General features: G+C 35.8%; 3 protein-coding genes across 3 annotated transcripts; 1 reads left to right on the top strand and 2 right to left on the bottom strand.

Moving 5' to 3' along the window:
- Nucleotides 1-6,462: 6,462 nt before the first annotated feature.
- tusc2b (tumor suppressor 2, mitochondrial calcium regulator b) lies at nucleotides 6,463-10,039 on the bottom strand. Its single transcript, XM_082138076.1, has 4 exons — nucleotides 9,889-10,039; nucleotides 9,182-9,388; nucleotides 7,557-7,677; nucleotides 6,463-7,437 (listed from the first exon to the last, which is right to left on the bottom strand). Exons 2-4 carry the CDS (start codon nucleotides 9,331-9,333, stop codon nucleotides 7,372-7,374), a joined length of 339 nt encoding a protein of 112 aa, XP_081994202.1. The 5' UTR covers nucleotides 9,334-9,388; nucleotides 9,889-10,039; the 3' UTR covers nucleotides 6,463-7,371.
- A 322-nt stretch (nucleotides 10,040-10,361) lies between these two features.
- On the bottom strand, nucleotides 10,362-21,467 carry rassf1 (Ras association domain family member 1). The gene is made up of 7 exons (XM_082137968.1): nucleotides 21,030-21,467; nucleotides 19,289-19,799; nucleotides 18,088-18,212; nucleotides 13,996-14,100; nucleotides 11,565-11,850; nucleotides 11,333-11,448; nucleotides 10,362-11,192 (listed from the first exon to the last, which is right to left on the bottom strand). The coding sequence occupies exons 2-7, from the start codon at nucleotides 19,566-19,568 to the stop codon at nucleotides 11,043-11,045; spliced, it is 1,062 nt and encodes a 353-aa protein (XP_081994094.1). The 5' UTR covers nucleotides 19,569-19,799; nucleotides 21,030-21,467; the 3' UTR covers nucleotides 10,362-11,042.
- Nucleotides 21,468-22,722: 1,255 nt separating this feature from the next.
- cyb561d2 (cytochrome b561 family, member D2) lies at nucleotides 22,723-25,493 on the top strand. Its single transcript, XM_082137969.1, has 3 exons — nucleotides 22,723-22,981; nucleotides 24,212-24,249; nucleotides 24,473-25,493. The coding sequence occupies exons 1-3, from the start codon at nucleotides 22,855-22,857 to the stop codon at nucleotides 24,974-24,976; spliced, it is 669 nt and encodes a 222-aa protein (XP_081994095.1). The 5' UTR covers nucleotides 22,723-22,854; the 3' UTR covers nucleotides 24,977-25,493.
- Nucleotides 25,494-25,606: the final 113 nt, after the last annotated feature.

Here is a 25,606-nt window from a genome sequence, read left to right as displayed (position 1 = left end):
TTTAATAAGTCCAAAACTACTTAGGAAGATGAATAAGAGGCAGCAAAGGTTAGGCACATTTACCATTGTTCTGCACATTTTTAGAGACGAAATCAAGAAATTTCAATTATAATTTTTGCTTGAGTGCGAAAGATTTTCCTGTATGAATTTCGCAATGGGTTCTAGTTTTTTACACGGTTTTGCTCCAGACGCACGTCTTTGACCTCTGCATTTGCATCTATTAAAGGAATAGTTCTGTCATCATTTACTCACCCTCATGTTGTTTCAAACCTGTATGAGTTTCTTCTGTTGAACACAAAGGAAGATATGAAGACTGTTGGTAACCAGACAGTTGACGGTAGCCATCGGGTGGCCAAATACTCTAAATTTGTACATCTGGGGGTGTTTTGGGGGGTGTTGGAACGCTGAAATTGTGTAGAATCAAAAGACGGATAAAAAAAAGAAAAAAGAATAAACAATTTAAAACGTCTTGAGACTTTGCATTTTTTCCCATTCCACGTCTTGCGTTTTTCTCACATTCTGTTTGAATGGCTTCTAACAATTGGCTTATGTTTTCTAAATATTAGATCTGCTAAACTTACCTCCACAATGCCAGGGTGTTGCCATTTATTGCTAAGGGGCTCTGGGTGAACTTAGCTCATTGCTATGGAGTTGCTAGGGTGTTCTGAGAGGTTATTAGCGTGTTACAATGTGGTTGCTAGGGTGCTTGGGGTGGTAAAAACACTCATTTTATCAATTGCTGCACTACAAAAATTTAAAGTCAATAAGAAAACTAACAAGCCACACAATTTGAAGTATCACTCATGTCCATAGCACAAAAGCTCCAAAATTGTTTTAGCTCGCTGCTCAAACAATGACATCAGTGGAGTCTGAAAGGCTTGTTTAGAGTAATGAATCCCAGAGTACAAGTCAGCTCTGTCTTCGCTAATGAGAAGATCGATAACTGACCTCCAATGTCTGAGCGAAGCGGTCATCGTGTTAGATGAAGCCAGTAAACACAGCTGAACTGCCTTTCTCTACTTTCCTCATCTCTGCTGACTCAGGAATGACTTTCTGGGTATTTTGCAGAGAAAGCAAAGAACAGAGACCTGTAAGTAAAAACAAGAGAGAGATTGAGCCCGTAAAACCTCAGAGCTCAGCAATAACGTGGAGCTTTATTGAAAAATGGATAAGAGAACACTGAAATCTGATTATAAGCACACATGCTGTCCAGAAACTGACATATAAGAACCACTGGTCATTTTTAGTTTCTTAAAGTAATAGTGCACCCAAAAAATTATTTCTAATAATTCATTATTATTATTAAGATGTATTTATTTCAATTATTTATCATCTTGTTTTAGTATGGAGAAAAGCAGCCTGGACATTCGGCTAAATTACTCCCTTTGAGCTCCATGAAAAAAGGGATGCGTTTCAGTCAACTAGCATAAGTTAATCCTAAAATAAACCCAAATCAAGTATGTAAACACAATTACTTCTTGTTATGCATGATTGTAATGCACTTTATGCCCTAAAATATGAGTTTTGAGCGAGATATCTCTTTAATTAAAGTCACACACACTTTCACTGACCTGTGTTTCCTGTGTCAGTGAACGGGATGAGTATTTTCTTTTAATCAGCCCATGACTCTGTTGGTCAGGACACGGAACTGTTCAAAAGGGAAGGAAGGTCACTCCTGGCACAGCAAGAATTCGGCTGCCGTGCGTCAATACCGCGGGAGAACCGTCATGGTACTCAAGGACATGTCATTGAAAAGGGTTGCGTGAAATTTTCTAAACGAAACCATTACGATAAAAAGAGGCATTTGGGGGATGTTTGTTTTCTGTTACAAACTCGCCATAAAGCAAAATTTATAGGCTAAAGGAACATTTACGGCACAACTGAGAGTTTGAAACATTCCTGTTTGAATGGGTAAATATTTGAAATACATGAACGCTGTTGCCTAATGAGCCTGAGGTTTAAATGATTGGGAATCATCTGAAAGCAATTAAATAGAGGACCAGCCCGCATTGATGGATCAACCCTGCACACACTCTCAATGGCTATATGGTCGCAATGGCGTACTGTTGCATAAAGTGCTTAGACTAGTCATCAAGACTGATTATTCATCACATTTTTTTCTTCAAGACTGTTCATAACTTTTTTAAGTCAGTTAGACCAAAAACATAGATTGGTCTAATTTGGACACTGAAAAGTAAGACTGTTTGCCCCTTGGCTAACTGCTAGTTGGTCGGTCTTGACATACTGATTATGTTTATGCAACTGGCCCCTGCAGTACTGCATATTAAAACAGTATATGTAACCATTTGTAGTCCAATTGAATAGAATTCTAGCAAACTGCCTTCTATTTTTCTATATAGTATGTGAAATAGTATGCAATGATATGCTTCAAACAGTAAAATACTATAGAAATAGTATGGAAGAATGCTCTTCCAAAATGGCATACTACAGTGAGAGATGTCCATGTATCATTTCTGAAATAAGTTATAATATAATTTGCATCTTAAATCCACTTTTATGTAAAAAGGTCTTCACTGATAGTGGGCTACTAAATAATCCCAAGTCAAAATGGTTGATATCCCATCAAAGGTCAAATCAACCACATTGCATTGTGGGATACAGTAGTCCATTGAGAGGTGCTGAATTCAGAACCGCATACTAGTATACTACTTTTACCACATCTTTTTATGGCAGAAATAGTACGAGTAGTGAGCTAGTATGCGATTATGAATTCAGCAATGGACACTCCAAATAGTAGTATACTACACCGTTGTCACATGACTTCGCTATATTGCAAGTTTACAGCGAGGGGTGTCCAGTAATTGTGCAAAATGGAATGATAGCATACCGCAATTACAGAGTAAATCAAGCACATCTCATACCAAAGAGAGGCGTCTAGTAATCCGAAAGAATGAAATACTAGCATACTACACACTCAACAGTCCCATGACAATTCATAATTGTTTTACGTTTAGGCAAATTGGTTACAAATGGGTGCAGCTTTATAACGTTTTATTACAAACCGTTTTCTTACAAACCGTTTTCTTACAAATCACGTCATTTGAATTTTTATGTAATTGCAACTCTGTAAAATAAATTATCTTGTCAGAACAGTTTGGCACACTACACAGTGTAGGCTATACTGTATATAATGATGCTTTCATATACCAATAAAAATGTATCTTAATTTAACACATTTGACCATATTTCAATCCATTTCCACCCAATATATGTGCAGAATTATGGCAACTATGACATAATTAGCACACTGTAAACAAACATAAACTACAAAATATCGTGAATAGTATGCTAGTATTCAACTACAAATATTCCCAGGATACAAAAGAGTAAGTATTGCGCACACTATAACACTAATCTAATGCAAATCTAACCTAGAAGCCATTGGAACTTTCTGCTAATGCTAAATGCAGCTGCACAGCTGAAATGAGTGATGAGTCTACTTTAACGTGGGAGTTTTGATTGCAGATTTGGGATGTAAAATTGTTTCATATGCACTGAAGCAGTTTGAGTAACTCATATGATAAAGATTACAAGTCTCCAGGCACAGCAGCTAAAACAATCACAGCTCATTTTGGCCTCTCCAAGGAAATCACAGCTAGTCTTCAGAAAACCAAGTGGGAATAAAAGCCACAATTAGGACTCTGGGTGGGTGTGAGACCGTGGTTCATTAAAGATGGAATCATGGATATGGAATGCAGATTCCTACAGCAGTTATGATCATGACATCTCTGTCATACACAATTTGGTCAACAAGATATTCGCACTTTCTGAAGAAGTGCTAAACTTGCTTGCTAAAGTGTTATGAGGGGTTATTAGCACAATGCTATGCGGTAACTAGCTGGTTCTGAATGGTTGCTAAATGGTTGTTTTCTGGCCTGACTCCATAAATCCCTCCAGCAAGCCTATATGATGGGGTTTATTTGCTGCAAGTTAGACCACTTAGAACAAATCATTCTTAGCACAAATTGTGGTAGACGATTTGCACTGCAAAGTTTAATACTTAATGTTAGTAGTTTGTTCAAATCACTAACCCAAATAATAAATCATAATAGTGATGTTTGACTTGGTAAATATCCTTATAATTCAGCTTCACTCAAGTTCAGAAGAACGTCCTGTCTTTCTTCAAGTGCCTTTGTCCAGGTCAGAGATTAGCGTCGCTGGAAAACGTTCCTTGTAATGATAAATGATTCCAACAGTAGAAGATAACATTGTCTGGTCATTTGTTTGTGGATGGAAGATGAAGGAACCAAAGCAACGGTGGAGTTCAGATCTGTGGAAAGAACAAGAGTTCAACTAGAGGACAGACTGCAGGAGGAAAAGACGGTCAACTGAGACAAAATGGCTTAAAGTATTTGATGTTGTCCTGTTGTGGATGGAACTTAATTAAACTAAACAGGAGACAACTACACACAACCCATAAATATTGGTTTTGCTCCTCTTGGTTCAACAGGGTAAATACTCAGCAGGTATAATGTCAAAATCTAGATGACCACATTAAATCAACATGAACCCCATTTACTTTCTAGACAGCTAAATTTACAAAGTAGATTTAGATTCAAAGCTGCAGTCCTTAACTTTTTTTGTGTTCAAAATGTATATAAATAAGCAAGTACATCATGAATCCATTTTTAAAACTGTTTTTGTCTTATCCTGAATCACTACGGTACAAATGTTTATATTCTGACTATATAGACTGGTACGGGTCGTCCCACTGCGGAGCAGCCCAGTCCCTGCGTGACTCGTCATAAAAATAAACAGAGAGAAGTAGCTCTGGCTACAATGTTCTTCCGCAAGACGCACACAGTTCTGTTTATTATCAGCTAGAGCGCCAAAAGTTTAGAACTGCAGCTTTAATGGGTCAGTTTACCTAAAAATGTAAATTCCCCCATGATTTACTCACCCTGAAGCCATCCTAGGTGTATATGACATTCTTCTCTCAGACAAATACAATCGGAGTTACATAAAAAAAAATGTCCTGGCTCTTCCAAGCTTTATAATGGCAGTGAATGGTTGTTTCTGTTTTGAAGTTCATCAAAGTGCATCTATCCCTGATAAAAGTGCTCCACACGGCTCTGGGGGATTAATAAAGGCCTTCTGAAGTGAAGCAATGCGTTTGTGTAAGAAAAATATCCATATTTAAAACTATCGACTAAAATAACTAGCTTCCGGCAGGCGGCCGTACGCATCGACTACAGTGGAAGTGTGACCCTTGAGCTGACGTAATGACGAACGGGGAAGCGCAGAGGATAGAGCAAAACAAAACACCAGTCACGAATTAGAAGTCTAAAACGACAATTTTTAAAGAGAAATGTCGGAGGAGCTTGGGTTTGTTGCCCAGCCGTTTGTTTGAACCGCGAGAAGCATCTAAACTTACGATACTCCTACATCCTACGTCTAGCGTCACGAGTTAAGGTCCTTGCACACCGAGGCTGAGATTTTTGTATGCGTTTTTTTGTATTCGTCATTCGGGGGCTCTGAATTGTCAAAAAACCATTCAAAATGCTTGCTACGGATGCGAGAAATTCATAAAATCGAACCCGATCCAATTTTTTTTTATGACGGATGAAAGTTCCGGAGGCAGTGTGTAAACGTGATTGACAAAACATGAGGTCGTATTTTTTTTTTATCATGCGTTTTTTTTTTTCAAACGTATTTTTTATCAAAACATATTTTTGTCGATAAAGTTTTAAATATGGATATTTTTCTTACACGAACGCATTGCTTCAATTCATAAGGCCTTTATTAACCCCTGCAGAGCCGTGTGGAGCACCTTTATCATGGATAGATGCACTCTGATGAACTTCAAAACAGAAACAACCATTCACTGCCATTATAAAGCTTGGAAGAGCCAGGACATTTTTTTACATAACTCTGATTGTATCCGTCTGAAAGAAGAATGTCATAAACACCTAGGATGGCTTGAGGGCGAGTAAATCATGGGCTAATTTTCATTTTTGGGTAAACTATCCCTTTAATTCAGATTTGAATTTACAAAATTAATGCGAAACCTGCAACCTAATTAGCTATTTTTATTTTTAAAATGTTATTTGTATTTTTTTAATGTAATAAAATCAAATGTTGGTTTGTAGTTATGGGCAAAAAAAAAAAAGTTATCTTGCAATAACTTCAGTAACAGGGTTGAATGGTCAGTCTCAACAAATACGGTCAACAATGTGATGTGTTAAAAAATTTAATTAAATTAAAATTAAAATGGAATGAGGTTTCCTTACCATTACGTCATGCTGCAGACCGGTCCAACTGATGTCACTTCCTGTGCATCGCTTTTTTGGGAATATTCAACAGTAGAAATAAATCATAAAACTATTTTTTAGACAATGAATATATTAATGATATATCAATTTAAAAGATCATGTTGAAAAAAAAAAGAAAGAAAAAAATCATAGCCATCATTTTCAATCAAATCCACATGGATAAAATCAGTTCAGTGTCCCACTAAATATTCAGTTTTAATATCGAATTAACAGACAAACACATTTTGATATGCATTTATACGTGGTATTGTCTTTAATGCCATCTGGTCATTTCAACTGTAATAAATAAAGACTGCCAGAACAGTGAGAGGGGGCAGGGCTTCTCACAATGACTGGCAGCACTGTGTCAGTCAGTGCCTCAACCGACCAATCAAGGAGCGGCAGCAATTCCATCATCCAATCAGCATACAAACAAATCACAGCGCAGTAAACAGCCATTGATTCTCTCCTACTGGCTGGAAAGAAAGCAGAATCAGGTCTATATGAACTACATGCAAAATTCAGGCTGTAGTTTTACTTGCTTATTTTGTACTAACCCTAAATGCATTACCTCTACGAACATCGCATCCTGACGATCTGCGAAGCTCTGCTTGTTATACAATGCCCGTCGATTAAAGCGTTCAAATGCAACCTGATCTTTCTGAGGGCCTCTAGAACATCTTCAGAATTCTAAACAGAAGGTTCTAGAAGGTTCTCCAGAGTCCTTCATGATGTGCTCCTGATAAAAGTCAAACATCGCTAAATATTCTCAATTTCTATGGTCATATACTAACAAACAAACAGCCATTCACTCATACAAACCACACTTAGTGTCTTGGCCGTACAGCCCATAATAGTCTTCAAGACGTACATGTGGAGGATTACAAGAAAACGAAAAAGTCAGGACATCATTGTCAGGCCTCAGCCTCTTCTCAGGCTGACGGCCAGAGCATCTCGCGGCCCGTTTGCCGGGATTCAACATACACGCGTCGAGCCCTCCCAAACTCACGGGGGCGCTACACAGCAAGCGTGTCCAGGATCCAGCGGTCGGGAGGAAAATGAGGGAGGACGGAATCTTCACAGGAGGTCAACGACGACATCAAGCTTCACAGATGACGACCGGAAAATCGACGTGGATACGAGGGTGATCCAACTTGACGACTCCCTACGGAAAAATTCCCAATATTAAAGTTCTAGTAATCATGAATATTCAAAGACTTATTATAATTCAATATAATGAAAACATGTAGAAAATGTTAGCAAAAAATTCCTGTGCTGACTAACCTGAGGTATGAGATTCTTGTGGATTCGTTTTAGTTTGGCTTTCTTTCGTCCGTTTTTCGTTACTACCATTTCTTCGTAAAACTCGTGGGCCAGGTCGCCGTCCTCATCGTAGTACAAAGAGCTTCACAACATGAATACAAATGTAAAAAACACATACATGTGCAACAATCAAAATCTTTTTACAAAGTCACACCAAGAACGAGAACTACAGTATAACGATAACTATATTAGCATCCACACCAACGCACGATAAGTTCTGTTTATTACAAGCGCGCTCAGCAGTTTTGTTGTGTCTCTGTGCCGTTATCGTTTTAGTTGCGGTGTAGATTTCCTATTCTCATAGAATTAGAACGATTATTAAAACTTTATAGTTATCGTTCTTGGTGTGAACGGGCCTTAATGGGCCATTTAAGAAGAAAGCATTTTTTAATTCCGCTGTTCTGCTTTTCCAGTGTTTCTCTACGTAAACATTCACTAGATAGCCTAGACGTGATTAACCGTGCCTTGTGTCTTTTGCAGAGTCTTACACGTAAAAAGATGATGTTACAGGCGGCTCTAGATATAATTTTTTCATTACAATACCCTGCGTCTTGTGTTTTTAAAAGAAAACATTCAGTGTGAATGGAACACTTGATTCTATGGAAGCTTGTTTCCCCCGCTGAATAAAAAAGGTAATTACGACGTTTTTATCTCACAGTTCTACTCTTATTCTTGCAATTGTTAGCTTATATCCTACATTCTGACTTCTTTTCTCGGAATTGAGATATAAACTCTAGGGGTGTAACGATACCCTAATTTCACGATTCGATACATATCACGATACTGAACTCACGATACGATAGTATTGCGATACTCCAAGACATATAATAAAAGGTTAAGACATTTTTTACTGTTGATTAAATGCTAAATTTGATATAGTATTGTGGGTGTAAATGAATAGGCTTGGACAATGGTGACACCAGAATAAATATATTCATGATTCTGAACCTGAAAATACAGAATTATTTTAGACGAATATGCTTGCACTCTGTCACTGACTAGATATATTTAAAATAATGTAGGCCACTTTTTACTGGTAACATAAGACTTATAACATAAGCATTATCAGGACCCACTAATATTTCCCCATTATTATACATTATATTCAACAAAATATATTGTAGTTTAATGTAGTATTGACTCTGAAAACTTCCATTTTTTCTCACAGGGTAATTTTTATTTTGGGTGAACTATCCACGATACATATTGTTGCATTTTTGTATTGCGAAATATTGTGACACAATATATTGTTACACCCCTAATAAACTCACAATTGCGTGTAATAAAGTTTTGTTATAAAGAATTGCGAGATTTAAACTCGCAATTCTGAGATAAAATGTCGCAGTTACCTTATATATATATATATATATATATTTATTATGTAGCGTATTGACTGTACATTTAAGGTTAAATTACATCAATGACTCAAATACTTGGAAACATTACTTTTGAAATATGCAATGAAACTCATGAAAATGTGTTTTTCAGAGCACCGTCTCTTAGTAAAAGAGAGTTCCTTCTCTTAGTGTAACTGGCACAGTGGTTCAGTTATGCTGTCGCATGCCAGGGTCTGTGGCTATATTTACCTCCTCCTGGTAAACACGAAAGGCGTCGCATTTCGGATGCTCCGGACCCTGGCCAGGCTCTGCTCTTGGCCGTCTTTGACTGGTTCATCTCCACCAACCGAACCAGAGAACGGCCAGTACCCTTTACCTTTAGACCCGCTGCCACCCATCATGGGCCGCAGAACATTCTCCTCCTGTTCGGGTCACACTTGGGACAGACGTACAGCTCTGGAGGAAGAAAGAATAGACTGTTATTTGACTCATACTGTTAAATATTGACATCATGAAGCTGATAATGTCAGTGTAATAAAATATGGCTACTTTTTATGACATGGGAAACCTGTGCTTTCCCACCAAGTCAAACACTTCATTATAATAAAATCCATAAAAAAAATATTTTACGTTCTTAATAAATTGACATTTTGAACAATATTTTATGTAACAGAGATTTTCACCTCAGCATTAGCATGTAGCATCTTTAAACAAGACAGATTGTGTTTGACAGCAAAAAATTAGCAAAAACAAGAGTCAAATGTATTATATTTATTCACTAAAAAGATTTCCCATCAGTATTATTATTAATAAATAACATTCGGTTTAATTATTTTATTTTCCAATTGTCTAAATTGATGTAGCTTTCGTGCTAATACGGCTAACATCATCATAATGTCCTACAACGTTTGTGTCTATAACACAATATTATTCATATTTATAATGATGACACTTACTTGAATAAAGTCTCTTGATGTTAAATGAAGCAGAGGAGCGGATATAATACGAATTAATGCGGGTTTAAACAGATTTATTGAGTGTGTCAAGTCAAAAACGAACCGCTGCAGATCAGAGAGTGAATCAAGACACACGCTCAGCCGCTCCTGCTAAAACCGGAAATACATAGAACTGCTTCGGTGAGGAGAATGGATAGAATAAAAGTTGGATTTTTTTTTACAGAATAAAAGTCTTTACTAAATTTATTTTTTTTCCCAATATTTTTTATTTTATTTGAATAAAGTCATTAATCAAAATGAAATAAAAAATAATAATTTATGGTTTGCATTTTTGTCAAAAAGCAGACTAAATAAATTAAAAAAGGGTTGTGCATATAATTTAGTAAACATGCAGGCACAAATAATTTGACCTCTAAAGAAAAATCTGTATTCTCTAAATTACATGTTGTTGGTCATATTAATGCTTTCCTAAATGCACACTAAATGCTTTCCTTTTCACTTAACTTTAAAAGCTACTTATATATTTAAAATATAATTATTAATAATAATAAAATGCAAAATAATGCATATTACATATTTCAAACAATGAAATGTGTTTTTGACATTTAATGGTTCGTGCACACAACAAAAACAGTCATTTTTAAAGGGGAAAAAATATTCTACTTTATTTAATTTCAAAGAAATTGACAACAAATATCCAATATATACATGGGTCCTTCAATATCTCACAAGTATTGCATCACTAAATGGTGGTATATTAATATAACCTTTAAAATTATATATTTGTTCCTATTACAAGTTCAAATGGTGATTAAATACTCTTTAATCTGCATTAATATATGCAATCACCACAGACCAATAATCTGTCGCTCACACTGGAAAGACGTTGCTCCACAACTGGATCTACGGCTACGACCGCTGCATTTCTTCCAGTGTAACGTCACACTCCTCTCACGCTCATCAGTCACGCTTAAACACACGCTACTCCTCTCTTTCTCTCTCTCTCTCTCACTGCATTTCTCTTTCATTTACAACCCTCTCATGTCTCAAAGGGTTCTTCCACACACTCTTTGGATTCAAACAGTAATAAGCTGCGTACTTAGTACGTTTTCTTCTCCTTTTCTCTTGTTTCTGAGGTATAAAAGCAGCTTGTTTCAGCCAGGCGTACTGAAGTTCTTCATAGCCTCTTTCATCTTGTCTCGTGCCGAGGCGTAGCGCCGCACTATCTGCCGGACGTGATCCTCTTCCTCCCGCTGCAGAATGCGCAGGAAGTTCCGGAGTTCGGGAAAACTGAATGCATCCCACTGCGAGAAGCCAACAATATTGTGAATATTTGTACCTCAAATATGTGTATATATCTTTTAAAACAATTTAGCATATTTAATTATTATTATTTTTTTCTGATAAAGATATCCATGCGACTGTCAGAAGGGCATTTACTCACATTCACTTCTCCCGTTTCATTCTCTTTAAGAACTAAACTGAGGACTTTCTCGTTGGGTCCAGCACACAGACGTAAGAAAAGCGGACATTCATCATCCGCAATCTTCTTTAAGTGCACTGAAAAAAGAAAGATAATAGGAATTTTGATACTTACATTCAATTTATATTTTGTTTATTATAAGAATCAATGTAGGCAAGGTGTCAAAATAAAGTATACATGTTGTTCTCCCCACCTTGATTCTGCCGTTCGCTGCGTTCGAACAGAGAGAACTTGGCCGGATTGTCCACCACGGTGAACTTCTTCAGCAGTGCTTCGATGACCTCTCTGGCCCGTGTGCTGGAGCTGATGTGCAGGTGTTTGACTGTGTCTCTGGGCAGGTAGAATGAGGTGCGATGCTGCAGTGCTTCAGTGCAGTCCCATCCCGAGGAGGAGGACGTGCTCCGTGAAGGAGGGAGAGACACGGGCCGGGCCAGCTTAAACTGGACCTTTATGAAGCCAGTGTAAGATCCATCACGGTTCTGATGACGAGGACAAGAAAAGAATCACATTGAAGTTGATAGTTACGGTTAGGGGTTCGTCCAAATGCAAGTATAACAAATAAATCTAATACAATAATATATAAATAAATGTAATATTATAAGAATATACATGTGCAATAGGTTGGTTTCACGTGACGTCACGCTGCTGCATCGTGAGAGCGCAAAATTCAGATGGAGGGCAGGAAGTGAATGCTGTCTGAAAAAAATGCCAATGTTTTGTGTAGTTTACGGCTGCTCCAATCGTTCTAATCGAGAAAAGGGAAAGGGTTTTTATAGAGTACCGAAGATTGTCACTCATAAAGGTGAGAAATGTAAAAAGCTCAGAACAACGCTGTAAAAAGTGGATTTTTAACGTAAGTTACGTCTGCGGTCAGGAGGAGCAGAGTCTGTTAATGCCCGTGTCTGCAGCGACCACTTCGTCAGAGAGGTATGTTAGCTAGCCAACGTGTTTTTTGTGTCTGTGTTTGTTTATATAGCATTAGGTTGTCGTTAAATGCTCATTTACTTAGGCCTCGTTTACACTGTCAGTGAAATGTGACCCAATTCCGATTTTTTGCTCATATGTGACACAGATCGGATGTGTTCTATGACCGTGTAAACAGGAAAAAAACGCATGCATTCGGATATTTCGAGATCAGTTTCAGGCCTCATTCATATGTGGAAATAAATCGGATATGTGCCAATGCGACTGTCATGTAAACAGGCAGATCGGATTTTCTGAGGCATTAGGCAACGTCTCCGTGGTTAAAGCCAATATTTAAACACAATATGCTCCCACCAGTCCTGAGATCTCTCTCACACACAATAACTGAAGCATATGTGCAATGATGGCACTTTTCGTCCTCCTTCGCCTCAAAATCATGGTGATGTTCGGCGAACTTCGCAGAGCTAGCATCAGGCATATTTCGCGTCCGCCCATCTGTGCAAGAGAATTTAACCCTTTAAGCATGCGCGATGTTTCAGATAGTATGGCAAGTGTAAACACATGAATCAGATATGGGTCAGAGTTGAAAGAACGTGTAAACGGACGGTCAAAAAAAAAAAAAAAAAAAAATCGGATAAAGGTACAATACGCAACGGTTTCCTCCATAGATGTATTCTCCATGTTTACTTCCTGCCCTCCATCTGAAATCGCCCCACCTTCGTGCATCATCATAATCAAGTAACTGAAACCCAGCTATTAAGATTACTATAATGAAAGCACCTATAATAAGCATAAAGATATATTATGTAAGGGATAATGTAGAGTGAGGCAGTTGTTATAGCGAATACAACCCCGACAGGCTGATCAGATCTTGAATCAGCCTGAAGGGGTTGTATTTGCTATTACAACCGCCTCACTCTACATTATCCCGCTTATTACATGGCTACCTACCAAATAAATCAATAATTTGACTAAATATTTATTTAAAAAGAAGTTTATTGATATAAAAACGATTGGATTGCTTCCGCTAAAGAAAATAGTCTGTTCCGTCTCTACGGTTAGAATCCTACGTCCATAGCAACGCTCTGTTTTTCATGGCAACGGTGTGTTATCCTTAGCAGCGGTCTGTTATCAAGAAATAACAGACCGCATTTTACATTAGAATTCAACCAAGCCATGTAATAAAATATTATACAGTATATAATTGTATTATGTAGTGTTATTATAATGCAAGCACCACTAATACATTTATAGATATATAATATAATGTGTATGTATGTTATAATGATTTTATGATATTTATGTAAACAGCAATACATATATAGATATAGAATAACAAAAATATATATTATATTATACAATTAAAAATAAATTAATTTATTCATTCAGTTATTAAATATTAATTATTAATAAAATTAGACAGCATAAAATATCTACATACATATATATATATATATATGTATAAAACATTGTTTAAATGATATATTTTAATATAAATTATATATAATATTATAATACATACTATTCTATATTATTATATCGTACAAATGTTTAATCAAATAACGTATACAATTTTATTTGTTTTATACATACATGCATTAAGATATATACATTTTATAATATATCAAATTGTAAAATTAAAAACAGCAAAAAAACTATTTGATAGATTTACATAAATGGAGACCGACAGGTGTCCTTACCAGAACCATGAAGAGGTTGCTGTTGACCTGAGCGTTGTATTCTTTCACTTTCTGTTGTATTTCAGTGACAGAGAGCTCCTGTTTCCTGCAGTCGACCGGCTCATCCTGCAGGACAGAGGACAGGAGAGTGTGTAATGCATCACGTGACCACAAGGGGGAGGCAAAGAAAGCTCAAGCGACTCAGACTGGCTGACCTATCCCTAGGTTTATGAGAACTTTATAGTTCATCCTAAACACTGATTTTATGGGTTTTCCTGAGATACAAACCAATAAGAATCAGATTTATAAATACTTTGACAAAAAAAGCAGCCTGACTTTATGTGACTGAGTAACTATATTTAACAACATCAGATGGTTGTGTTTGTACAGCAGAACAAATGCAGTCTGAGACAGAAAGTGGGTTTCAAATACTCCGTCAGATCCAGCTGGATGCCTTTACCCACAACTAACACAGACTGACACGGGCCACAGGAAAACACCCTCCCTCATCCAGAAATAGCCGACAGGAAGTGGGAACGAACACACACACACACACACACATTGTTCCACACTCACTCATACACACATGTAGACTTCAAATGCGTCTAAATGTGAGCAAGGAGTGAACTTTTCAGTCTGCCCCATTAACTCTAATACTTCACAACAAGTAAGATTGCTTCCCAAATTTGTGGGAAAATGTGTTTCCTACATTCGAGACCGACTCATCCCAAGTTTTCTACTTTTTTCTGTAAATCTGCGGAACTGTTAAAAGTACCATATAAATTGAATTAAATATTTATCAACTGGTTAATTTAAGTAGATATTAAATATTTAAGATAATAATTCCTGCTTTTTATCTAAATATTAATGCATGTTTGTTTTAAAAATTAATTTACAAATTATAAATTCATAAGACAGACTCCACTAACAATGTACAATTTTGGGCATTGTGGATCTCTTTTGTGTGTAAAACAAAAGACTACTAAATAAATAAGCAAGCAATATATGTTTCTGGTATAAACCTGGTCCACTTTTATCTTTAAATAAAATTGCTGGCTTCATAAATAGAAATGGAGGTTTTAATTAAGAGTCTTTACACTGATCATGGGCTATGTAATGAGACATGGACAGACTGCAGATGCTTTGACTTGTTAATCACCTTAAGTGCTACTCAGCATGACATCATTTTAAGAGGAAACACTTCCCCCCCCATCCCACCCACACATACAATTGAATATAGCAAATCAAATATTACAATCTAAAATATAACAAATACAATAAATATATATAAAAAAAAGAATAATTAAAATAAATTATGTTACGATTTTTAATAATAAAATAAATGACTAAATTGTAGAGTTTGAAAGTATATGCAGGCATCATTTAAAATAACCACGCATGCGCAGATTGCGCACATGCATTGTTGGCACACCGAGCCGAAGATATCCGTAAGTAAAGTTTCTCCAGTTCCAAATGGACTGTAAAAATAGCAAAGCCCACCCCAAACGCCAAAATAATATACATTTAAGCTTAATATAGTATTTTGTATGATCATGTATTACTGTCTTACTTTGTCTTTGCGTTTTTTGGTCTTTCTGAGTGAGGTGCGCGCGGTGTAGAACTGCTCGAGCTCGTGCTCGTGCTCGGAGTCGCTCTGGCTGCAGTATCCGCTGCTCGCGCTGCTGCCCCACGTCATGTCGAACCACTCACAATCCGTCATTATCACACCGAAACCGACCGGACCAGGACTGTATAAGAGCTTCCGCTGTGTCTGAGTGAGGAGGGTGATGTGGCTGTCTGACTAACTAACCTCGTGCAACCGGGATGCAATGCAACCGTTAGGCGTGATTTGAAACCCCACCCTTCCGCTTTACTCCGCCCCCCGGATTGAATTTACTGCACGTAAACTCCTCCCTCCATTCAATCCGGGCCCCTCCCCCCGAGACCCAGCAGAACAATACAATACAATACAATTTCTAACTATATACATTTAATGGTATAAAAATTATACACATATTTATTTTAAATAAATGTAAATAATAAATACATTTATACTATTATGTATAAAAACTGATAAATCATTACAGTTGACAAATAAAATTATAAATCACATCTACAAATAATTATACAATAATTGTCAAAATTACATATAGTAATATGCAATATTTTTAAATGGTACATTTATAATAGCAAATAACTGTATAAATATATTTTGAATACATTTATACTATTATGTATGTACATTATTTAATATTATTATTATTTGAAGTATTGCCAATTAACATACAATTATTTGGTATGACAGAAAAAGCTGTGAAACAAACAAACAATATAAAAATCACTACAGTTGACAAAGAAAAAATATAATTACATCTAAATATAATTATATAATAATTACTTTATAAATTGCATATAATAATATGCAATGTTTGTTATATATAAAACATAACATTTATTTGTATATTTATATTAGTAAATAATAGTATACGTTTATTTGTACAAATGTATATTAAATCATAATAATTATAATGATTATTATTATTATTATTATCATCATTATATCCAATATTACCAAGAAACAAAATAATTTAGAATTAAAGAAAAGAAGTGCAGAAAATAACAAAGTGAACAGAAAAGAATCGCTGGGTCTCAGGAGGATATATATGTATATAAATGTTTCATATGAAGTCTAATGTGTAATTAAAAAAAATTTACAAGTAGAAAGCCCTTCGTGCAAATGTTACAAGGCCAAATGAGAGGTTAAGATGATTTGCACATTTGTAATGAGATAAAGCGTGATCAGTTCATTTCTCCAGCTGTCCCCTCCTCCACCCTCCCCCATTTCACTTTCACATCAGCACTCAAGAAAGACTCACTAACATAGAAAAATCAATGGCAGATCTGTCCTTCGCAGATCATCACCGTGATTACCATCTTAAATGATCAACTAAAACCTTCCATGCAACTCTACAAAGACACATTTGGTCAATAAATGTCCAGAATGTTTTAAAAGTAACGTATTTACTTGTCACATTTGAAATGTTAAAAAGCGAGCAGCTGCTTTATTGTGTGGTTGTCGTAAATTGCGCGTGACTCTGCGTGTGTAGGACGTAATAAAATCAGCACTGGGGGCATATGGCGAGCCGAGACTCAATTATGTTTTACGTTGAATTTATGCGCACATGCTAGTGATGGGGAAACAAAGCTTTTAGAAACTTTGAATTAATTATCTAAATACTCGAAATTATGACAGATAAAAAGATAATAATCAAAATTGTGACGTCATAATTTTTTTTTTTTTTATCTAATAATTATACATTTTTAAGTCATAATTTCAAGTTATGTCATAATTGTGACAAAGTCATAATTTTAAGGTTTTATCTCAAAAATTTGATTTAGTATGTCAATTTGACCTTATGTCAGGAATTACTTTTTATCTTATGACTTTTACAATTTCGACTTTTTATCCTATAATTGTCATAATTTCAACATTTCTTATGATTTTCTGTCATAATTTTACCCTTTTATTTCTCGATTTTCTGTCATAATTATGACTTTTTAAGCCATAATTTTGATTAATGTTACAATTGTAACAAAGTCATCATTTCGATTTAGTGTCTTTTTATCCTATGATTCTGTCAAAATTGTGACTTTTTATTTTATCATTTTTGTCATCATTTTGACTTTTTATCTCATAATTATGACTTTTTAAGTCTTCATTTTGACTTGTGTCATAATTGTGAGTCATAATTTCAACGTTTTATCTCATTATTATGACTTTCTATGTCATCATTTCAACGTATGATTTAGTATGTCATAATTTCGACTTTGTATCTTGTGATTTTCTGTCATGATTTCGACTTTTTATCTCATGATTTTGATTAATGTTATAATTGTGACAAAGTCATCATTTCTATTCTTAAAAATGGCAACTTTTTAAGTCATAATTTAGACTTTTTGTCATAATGACTTACCAGAGCATGATTGTTTTCTTATGTGGCAGAAATGGGCTTCCATACGAAAGCGTCCATGACTAGCACATACATAAACAACTTCCTCTCTTATTTCCGTCATTTACGGGTGACGTGTGCTCTCTAGCAGTCGTTCTCTCACCACATTGGTGTCCGTCTCGATCGTGTCCTCGCAGTAGTTCGTTTGTTCACGGATGGCGTCACAGTCGGAGCTGCAGTCCAGCTGAATGAAGGGTTGACAGCGGTAGTGACAAGTGTAATTACAGTCTGAAGAGACACAAACATTCCTTCAGAAACCAAAACCACACATCCAGTTTTTGTTTCTAGAGTTAAATATAGTTCTGAGCACTACAGTTTAACAGAGCAGCGGTCTGATTTCAGTGGAAACACATGACAGAGGGGTCAAGCGTTGCTCATGAATGAGTCTACAGCGCCACCTGGTGGTAATGGTGGTTCTGGGTCATTTGATGAATAAATCATTCATCTGTGGTCTGTTTGACTAAGCCACTTTAAAAGCTTTACGAAGTGTAAAACATGCTGGTACATTTTAAAGTGATGTTTTTGGCAAAGAGAAAGAAAAAGAGCAAACGATATTTTTTAATTTATATGACAAAAATGTGGGTTGACCTTGCAAATCTCACTGTTACAAGATATTCTGTAAGGTTGCCAGGGATTTGCCAAGGTGTTCTGGCTGGTTTAGGCATTTATTTATGTAATTATGCAGTTATGCATTAAATGTTCTTGCTCTGTTATTCATGTTCTTCATTTTCTACATTGTACTCTATTCTGTTATTTATTCTATGTGTTATTTAATTTAAAATTAAAATCAGTTGCACATATTTTAACATCTAATCTGTATGCTATTACCCAATTTATTAATTTGACCTAAATTAAATCAATCACATTTTTTTCAAATTTATTTATTTACTTATGCCTTTACTCAAAGTTTTACATTTATTGAAGCATGTATGTATTTATACATTTATTAGAACATTTATTTGTTTATTCCATTTGCATTATTTGCCTAAATCTAATTTGTATACGGTTATTCTATTCTATTCTGTTGTGTTATTTATTTACTGTACTTATGAATTACTGTCCATAAATAAACTAATAACATTACTGATTGATTTGCCGTGTGAATTCTAAAATTTCGTAACAAACACACACCCACACAATCTCTATCCAACAGAAGACACTGTCTAAACTAATCCGTACCTAAACATCCTTTTCCTATTTGCTTTCAGTCACTGAGGGCCAGATTGTCTTGACAGAAACATTTACACAGCAGAAGACAAATATCCCCGTGGAAATGTTCTGGATTATCTGGGTAAAGGACTCACGTGTGCAGCGGAGACTCTGCCTGTACAGGCCCCATATGAACTCCCCGCAGAGGTCGCACCAGCTGAGCTGCGTCTGGCTGCAGGGCTGGAAGTCGTGACCCCGTCCGGGTTTACACGTCAGCCAGTCAGGGTCCTCCAGACGCACGCGCTCGCCCACCATCCGCACCACCTTCTCTTTCCTCCACCTCTCCAGAGTGGGCGGAGTGTCGCTAGGGGGCGCTAACTCAATGCGGTCGTCCGGAGTCAAGTCCTGTAACTCAATGAGTTCACTTTTTGCCATCTTGGGGATGTGGGAGGCTAAAAAGCATGGCTCAATAGATCACTTCAAAACGACCCGGTTTACTCCAAACCAGGTCGACGGACTTCGCGTCTGGTTCTGATGCGTTTGCACATCCAGGCCGAGAACAAACATGGATCGCTTTGTCGATCGTACAAGATTAATACAAAAGAGATGATGATGTTTTCTGCGAGATGTCTTCTTGATTCAGTTTTCAGCAGCATCTGGCTCAATCTGAGGAAAAACAACAGAGATTAGATTAGATTACGATATATTGTGAGATAAATGTGGACAGTTATAATCCCTCTGATCTTCGAAAGACTTCAAAAGAATCATTTGTTTTACTATCATTATATATTAAAATGATATAAAATGATATATATATTATTATAATAATTCATTAAGTAATATAAATATGATATATTATAAATCCATTATAATTACTTTTTTTTGTATATTGTGCCTATATATTTTTAATAAAAGAGAGGCCCTTGATATTTGTTGAACAGAATTAAATATTTAGTCTGTATAGGGTAAAAGCTTCTTTAAACATCAGACGACAGAAAGTCCACAGACAGGAAATTATGGGGTTTTAACATTCCAGCGAAACTAATCTGTCCTTTACAAAACCACTTGACAACATCTATATGGAGGCTGATCAGTATGCGTGAGGAGGAAAATTCACTCAAGGGTGTTTTTGGACCATTTTTGTAGTAGGGCACCTCTTTTGGCTACTGTCCTAATCCTGAGAAGCCCAAAGGCCCGAACAACCAACCAGAATAGAAAGAGGCGTAAAACTGGGTCACAAAAGCATAGCAAATAAAAAGCACATAATATAGACTAAGAAAGAATGGACAAGTAGAATAGAGTACAGAGAACAACTGATTTTGGCAAATAACGCAAATATTTAACTAATAGAATAAGCAAATAAATTGCAACAATTAATGTAAAATAGGCTACATACATTCTTAAATGTGAATCTTTAAATAAAAGCATAAAATATATAATTACAAAATTAATTAGTGTTCGATTTAATTCATTTAATTAAAACGAATAAATTAATTAATAGAATAGATGTCAAAATGTCTTGACTTCAAATCCAATTAAAGAACGGACACAGAATAAGACATGCATAAATACACAAACCAAGAGATTATAATACAATAGGACTATAGAAAATAAAGAAAATTAATAAAAAACAGAATAAGAAATACATAAATTTAGGCTACTTGTAAAAAAAAAGTGTAGTAGTATTCATTCCAAACACATAACACGGAGCAAAATAATCTCTCACAGATTAGATTAGCAATTCGACGTCATTGATTTGACGTGGAATATAAAAAACCCTACAAACTGCAGAAAGTAGCGCTATACATCTATAATTTGATGGTTAGTGTCAGATTATAGTTGTAGCCTACTTGTATTTGAACCTCTTGTAGAAACTGCTTAAAAAGACCAACCTACCGTAAACCCAAAACAAGACACTTTTATCCGCAGAAGAGCCTCAGACTGACAGTAAACGTTTCCTCAAATCCGCTCTTGAAGTCTCAAACAGTGCGTAATCTGCGCGCGCATCGCGTGTTTGAGAGGAGATAACGCAAGTGATTGCGTAAAACAGGGGAAACATCTTCCATTACAGGCAAAAGTAAAGTTGAAATAATGCTCCTCTGGCAGGCAGATATCTCCTCATATTTTCGGTTCACTGTTGGCGTCATTCGCGGTCGCAGCTCGAAACCGGGTCGATTATGAGTTTCCCCTCAGTCAGAACGCGCACCTTGTACAGGGCGACCGCTAGCGCGCGTTAGTGCGCATGCGCCACAGACTCAGATTAACGCTTAATCCAGCACGATCTGTCCTATTTAAGAGCGGCGAAGGCAGAGCAGACATCATTTCCTGAATCATTTGGTGGACCCTCGGGTTTTATACTCTGAACCCACGCCTGCGGGTCTATTTTCAATGACCTCGTTTAAAATTAAACTCATTCTTAAAGGGACAGCGCTCTCAAAATTATTATCTACTCGCCCACATGTCATCTTTCCTCGAGAATCTTAACGTAGCTCTTTTCCAAATAAAATGGTTCATACAACTTGTATAATATACATTTCAAGTCTTCTAAAGTTATAGGTGTGGGAGCAGACTAAAATTTAAGTCGTTATTTGATAAATCTTCAGAATATCATAAGAGTCATGCATAAGTTTAATAAATAACGTAGAAAGTGAACATGGAAGATACAATTTTCCTGCAAAGCTTTCAGTGCATAGAAATCTAGTGTGCGTACTTACTTGTTCCAAACTGTGAGTTGGCAGAGCTCCATAGGCTTGATTTAACATTTAAGTCTCTCTCTCTCTGTTTGGTCTGATAGCGGATGTATGTATCATCAGGAAGGAGATCTGGGAAGACCCAGATGAGATAAGAAGGTTTCTGTCCTCCGTTCAGTCTGGATGAGGGCCAGCAGGACGAGCAGGTCACAGGACACGAAGAAACCCTGCTCCGTATAGAGGACAATAAACAGTAATTGGTTGTGAATGTCTGATTTAGTTACGGTCATCGGATTCCCCAATTAACTGAGTCATTTCATGACATTTCCCTAAACAAACCAAATATAAATACAAAAATACAAACTATTTTTAAAGATAAAAATGTCATTGTGAAAAGGAAAAAAAAATTATATAAAAACAAAAAACATTTAATCTAAAAATAAATAAAATACAAAAAAACAGACAAACATACTTTTTTAAAGTTAAAAACATCATTGATCTCAGTATTTATGGACAGGAAGAAAAAAAAAGGAAAAAAAAAGTTCTGCACAGACACAGATAACAATAAACTGTGAAGCATTTATTTATTTGTGGAATCTGAAAAAAAAATCCAGTGTGATCCCTGCAGGTCAAAAGACGGAAAGACATGCGTGTAAACAAAATCCCACGTCAGCATTAGCACAGGGATTTCTAGAACAGAGGCAATCTGGAAGAAATTATTTACAATTATTGTCAAAATAAAAGTCATTTATATCATTTAGAGAAGAAAATAGACTTTGGCGCAAACAAGATTCATTTTAATTGATCGTAGTGGGTTTTCAAAATATATAAATCATATTTATTTTTATGACAAATCAGATTTTGCTTCGAAACGAGATGAGACTTTTATTATGGCATGTTGGTGTGTAACCGGAAACCTTGAATGATCAGAGTTCGGAGTTGAGATTGCGAGCATTTCAAATGGGTTGAGTTAGTTTAGTCTCAGTGTGCTGTTTGTGAATAGATTTGAGAGAGACCCAGTAGAGTACAATATGACTGTCCATCCCGAGTCGGAGCCTAAGCTGTACCGCTACAGCAGGATAGTGTGCGGAGTCTCCACTCATGTGCTGTGCGCTGTGTTCACTGGCTTCATCACGGTCCTCGCCAAACCTGGATCCAGTGAGTACAATAAACACCAGTGTGAAGATCGTACTCGGACTCTCACTGATCTGTGCTGTCAGAAAACGATCGTTTCCTGTAGTGAATTTATATGTTGTTTGATGCTATTGATAAAAAATATTGACATTTTGAAATGCATTCTAATTTACTTCTGACAGGAATAAATATTTACATTTTGAAATGCATTCTAATTTACTTCTGACAGGAATATACGTTATATTCATTTAAAATAATGACAAAATAACATCGTGCAAATATCCTATTAATTATGAAAGTAGATTATAGCCTATAAATGTTGTAATGGTTGTATGCGCAAAAGATCGATACTTTTGTATGTGTATTGTATTATGTATAATGTATGTATATTATTTATTTGACAAAATGTAATAAAATATCACATCATCTTAATAATACACCATTAATAATAATGAAAATATAGGTTCTATAATTTATACAAATATTTCAGTTGTTTGTAGTTATACATGGTTATATATATATATATAATACACACACACACACACACACACACACATATATATATATATATTACAAACTTAGATGTAATTAATCGATTTGACAATATATATATATATATGTATGTATGTGTGTGTATATATATTTATATATGTGTATATATATGTGTGTGTATATATTATATATATATATATATATATATATATATATATATAAAATATGTATAAAAACGTGTTTTGTGTAAAATAATCAAATATAATTTAATACACTATTTGTAATAATAAAAATAAATCCTTTATAAAAATAAATCTATATTTTGTAATATTATGAAATACAATATTGATATTTTCAGTTGCTTGAAGTATATTTTAGATAAAAAATACTTAAAATACTTATAATGAACATTTTAAATATATAACTAAAAATAATAAACAGCAAACATTAAAATGATGTCAGAGGAATCTAAATCTAAATGAATAAATGTCTTGTTTCTGGCTCACAGTATGTCAGTGTATTATTGTTAACTAAAATCATTAAAACGTGTTTCATTTGGTAACAAAGCTGCAATCAAATATAAATATTAGAGTAAAGGTTATTAGAAATGTTGCCTTGGCAACTAACTGAAATACAATTAGATATAAGCTAAATAGAAATATATTAAAAAAAAATCTAATGAAAATAAAAGAAGCACATACAATTATTAATAAATACTATAGTGGTATTATATAAATAACACTGTTCTCTGTTTGCTCACAGGTCTGTTCTCATGGCATCCGTTCCTGATGACTCTTGGTGTGAGTATGACGCAGAACATCCCAGACAGCAATATAGTGTCGGTCGGCCCACATCTGGAACGGGTGGGATCCACTTGTACCAGATGTGGGCCGGATCTGGGCCGACACTATGTTGATGTCTGAGTGCATACAGACCTTGATTGTTTTGCATGTAAATGAATTTTAAGTTTGCTTTTTGTCACGCCATACTATCCTCTCACAAGATTTTCTTGATCCCATCCAGTTTTCCTTTTTCATGACCGAAGCCGTTCTGCTGTTCAACCCCTACTCGTCTCCCGTCAGGAAGTTGAAGCACAAAACTAAAGGCCGCCTGCACTGGATCCTGCAGTGTCTGTGCGTGTGTTGCGCGACCGCGGGCCTGTGCGCCATCGTTTACAAAAAGAACCTCAACGACAAGCCACACTTCACGTCGTGGCACGGGTTGGTCGGTGTGATAACGGTGTGTGTCGTCGGGCTGCAGTCACTCGGAGGACTTCCCCTCCTCTATCCCAAACTGGCCAAAGGCTGGTCGCTGGCCAAACTGAAGCGCTACCATGCCACCTCTGGTTTACTCACGTTCCTGCTGGGCAGCGTCAGCTTGTTTCTCGGATTGTGTTCATCGTGGTTCAGTGACAGTGTGAGCGGGTCCGTCTGGTACCTGGCGGTCCTCTGCCCGGTTCTGTGCGCTCTGGTCGTTATGAGTCAGGTGACGAACGCTTACATGGCCCGGAAACGAATGCAGTACTGAAACTTTCTAAACATGTTCATCTGATACACAGACATTGTGAACCTGAATTGCAGAGATGATGATACTAAGTGCTGCTTTGCAACTACTTGTAAATTTATATTATTGCTGTATAGATTGACCAAAACAAATGTATTTTTGGATAACAGTTTTATATTCTTGAGTGCATTTCAGCTGTATTGATGGCATTTTTTTTTTGCAAACATCTTTGCAATTGACTGAAGGCAACTGATTTTTCTTAATTGCACAGATAAAATAATTCGTTTATTCAAGTATTTGTCATTCTTTTGGTGATTGTGAACAATGTTTTTGCATTTATCAGTGCCAGTCTGCCTTTTTCTGGTATTGCAGATCAAGAAAGGAAATATATATGCCTTAATTGGAAACTTACATTTATGTGATTAATATATATTTTAATAATTTATATATACTGTTAGGTTGTATGTATTGTAATCAACTATTTTGTTCTTAATGGCAGAAATCATATTTTTGGTTTATTAAAATCTTATGTTCAAATGAACCATTCAGCTCATGTATAAACTTACATTTATTATTGAACTTCACATTATTAATATTGTACATAAATTAACAAATAATATGAATATTATGTATACTTTAAGTGCAAGTATCCGT

Source organism: Leuciscus leuciscus, assembly GCF_965113295.1.
Source record: "Leuciscus leuciscus genome assembly, chromosome: 15".
NCBI classification, from domain to species: domain Eukaryota; kingdom Metazoa; phylum Chordata; class Actinopteri; order Cypriniformes; family Leuciscidae; genus Leuciscus; species Leuciscus leuciscus.
This window is presented reverse-complemented; position numbering and strand designations above follow the sequence as displayed.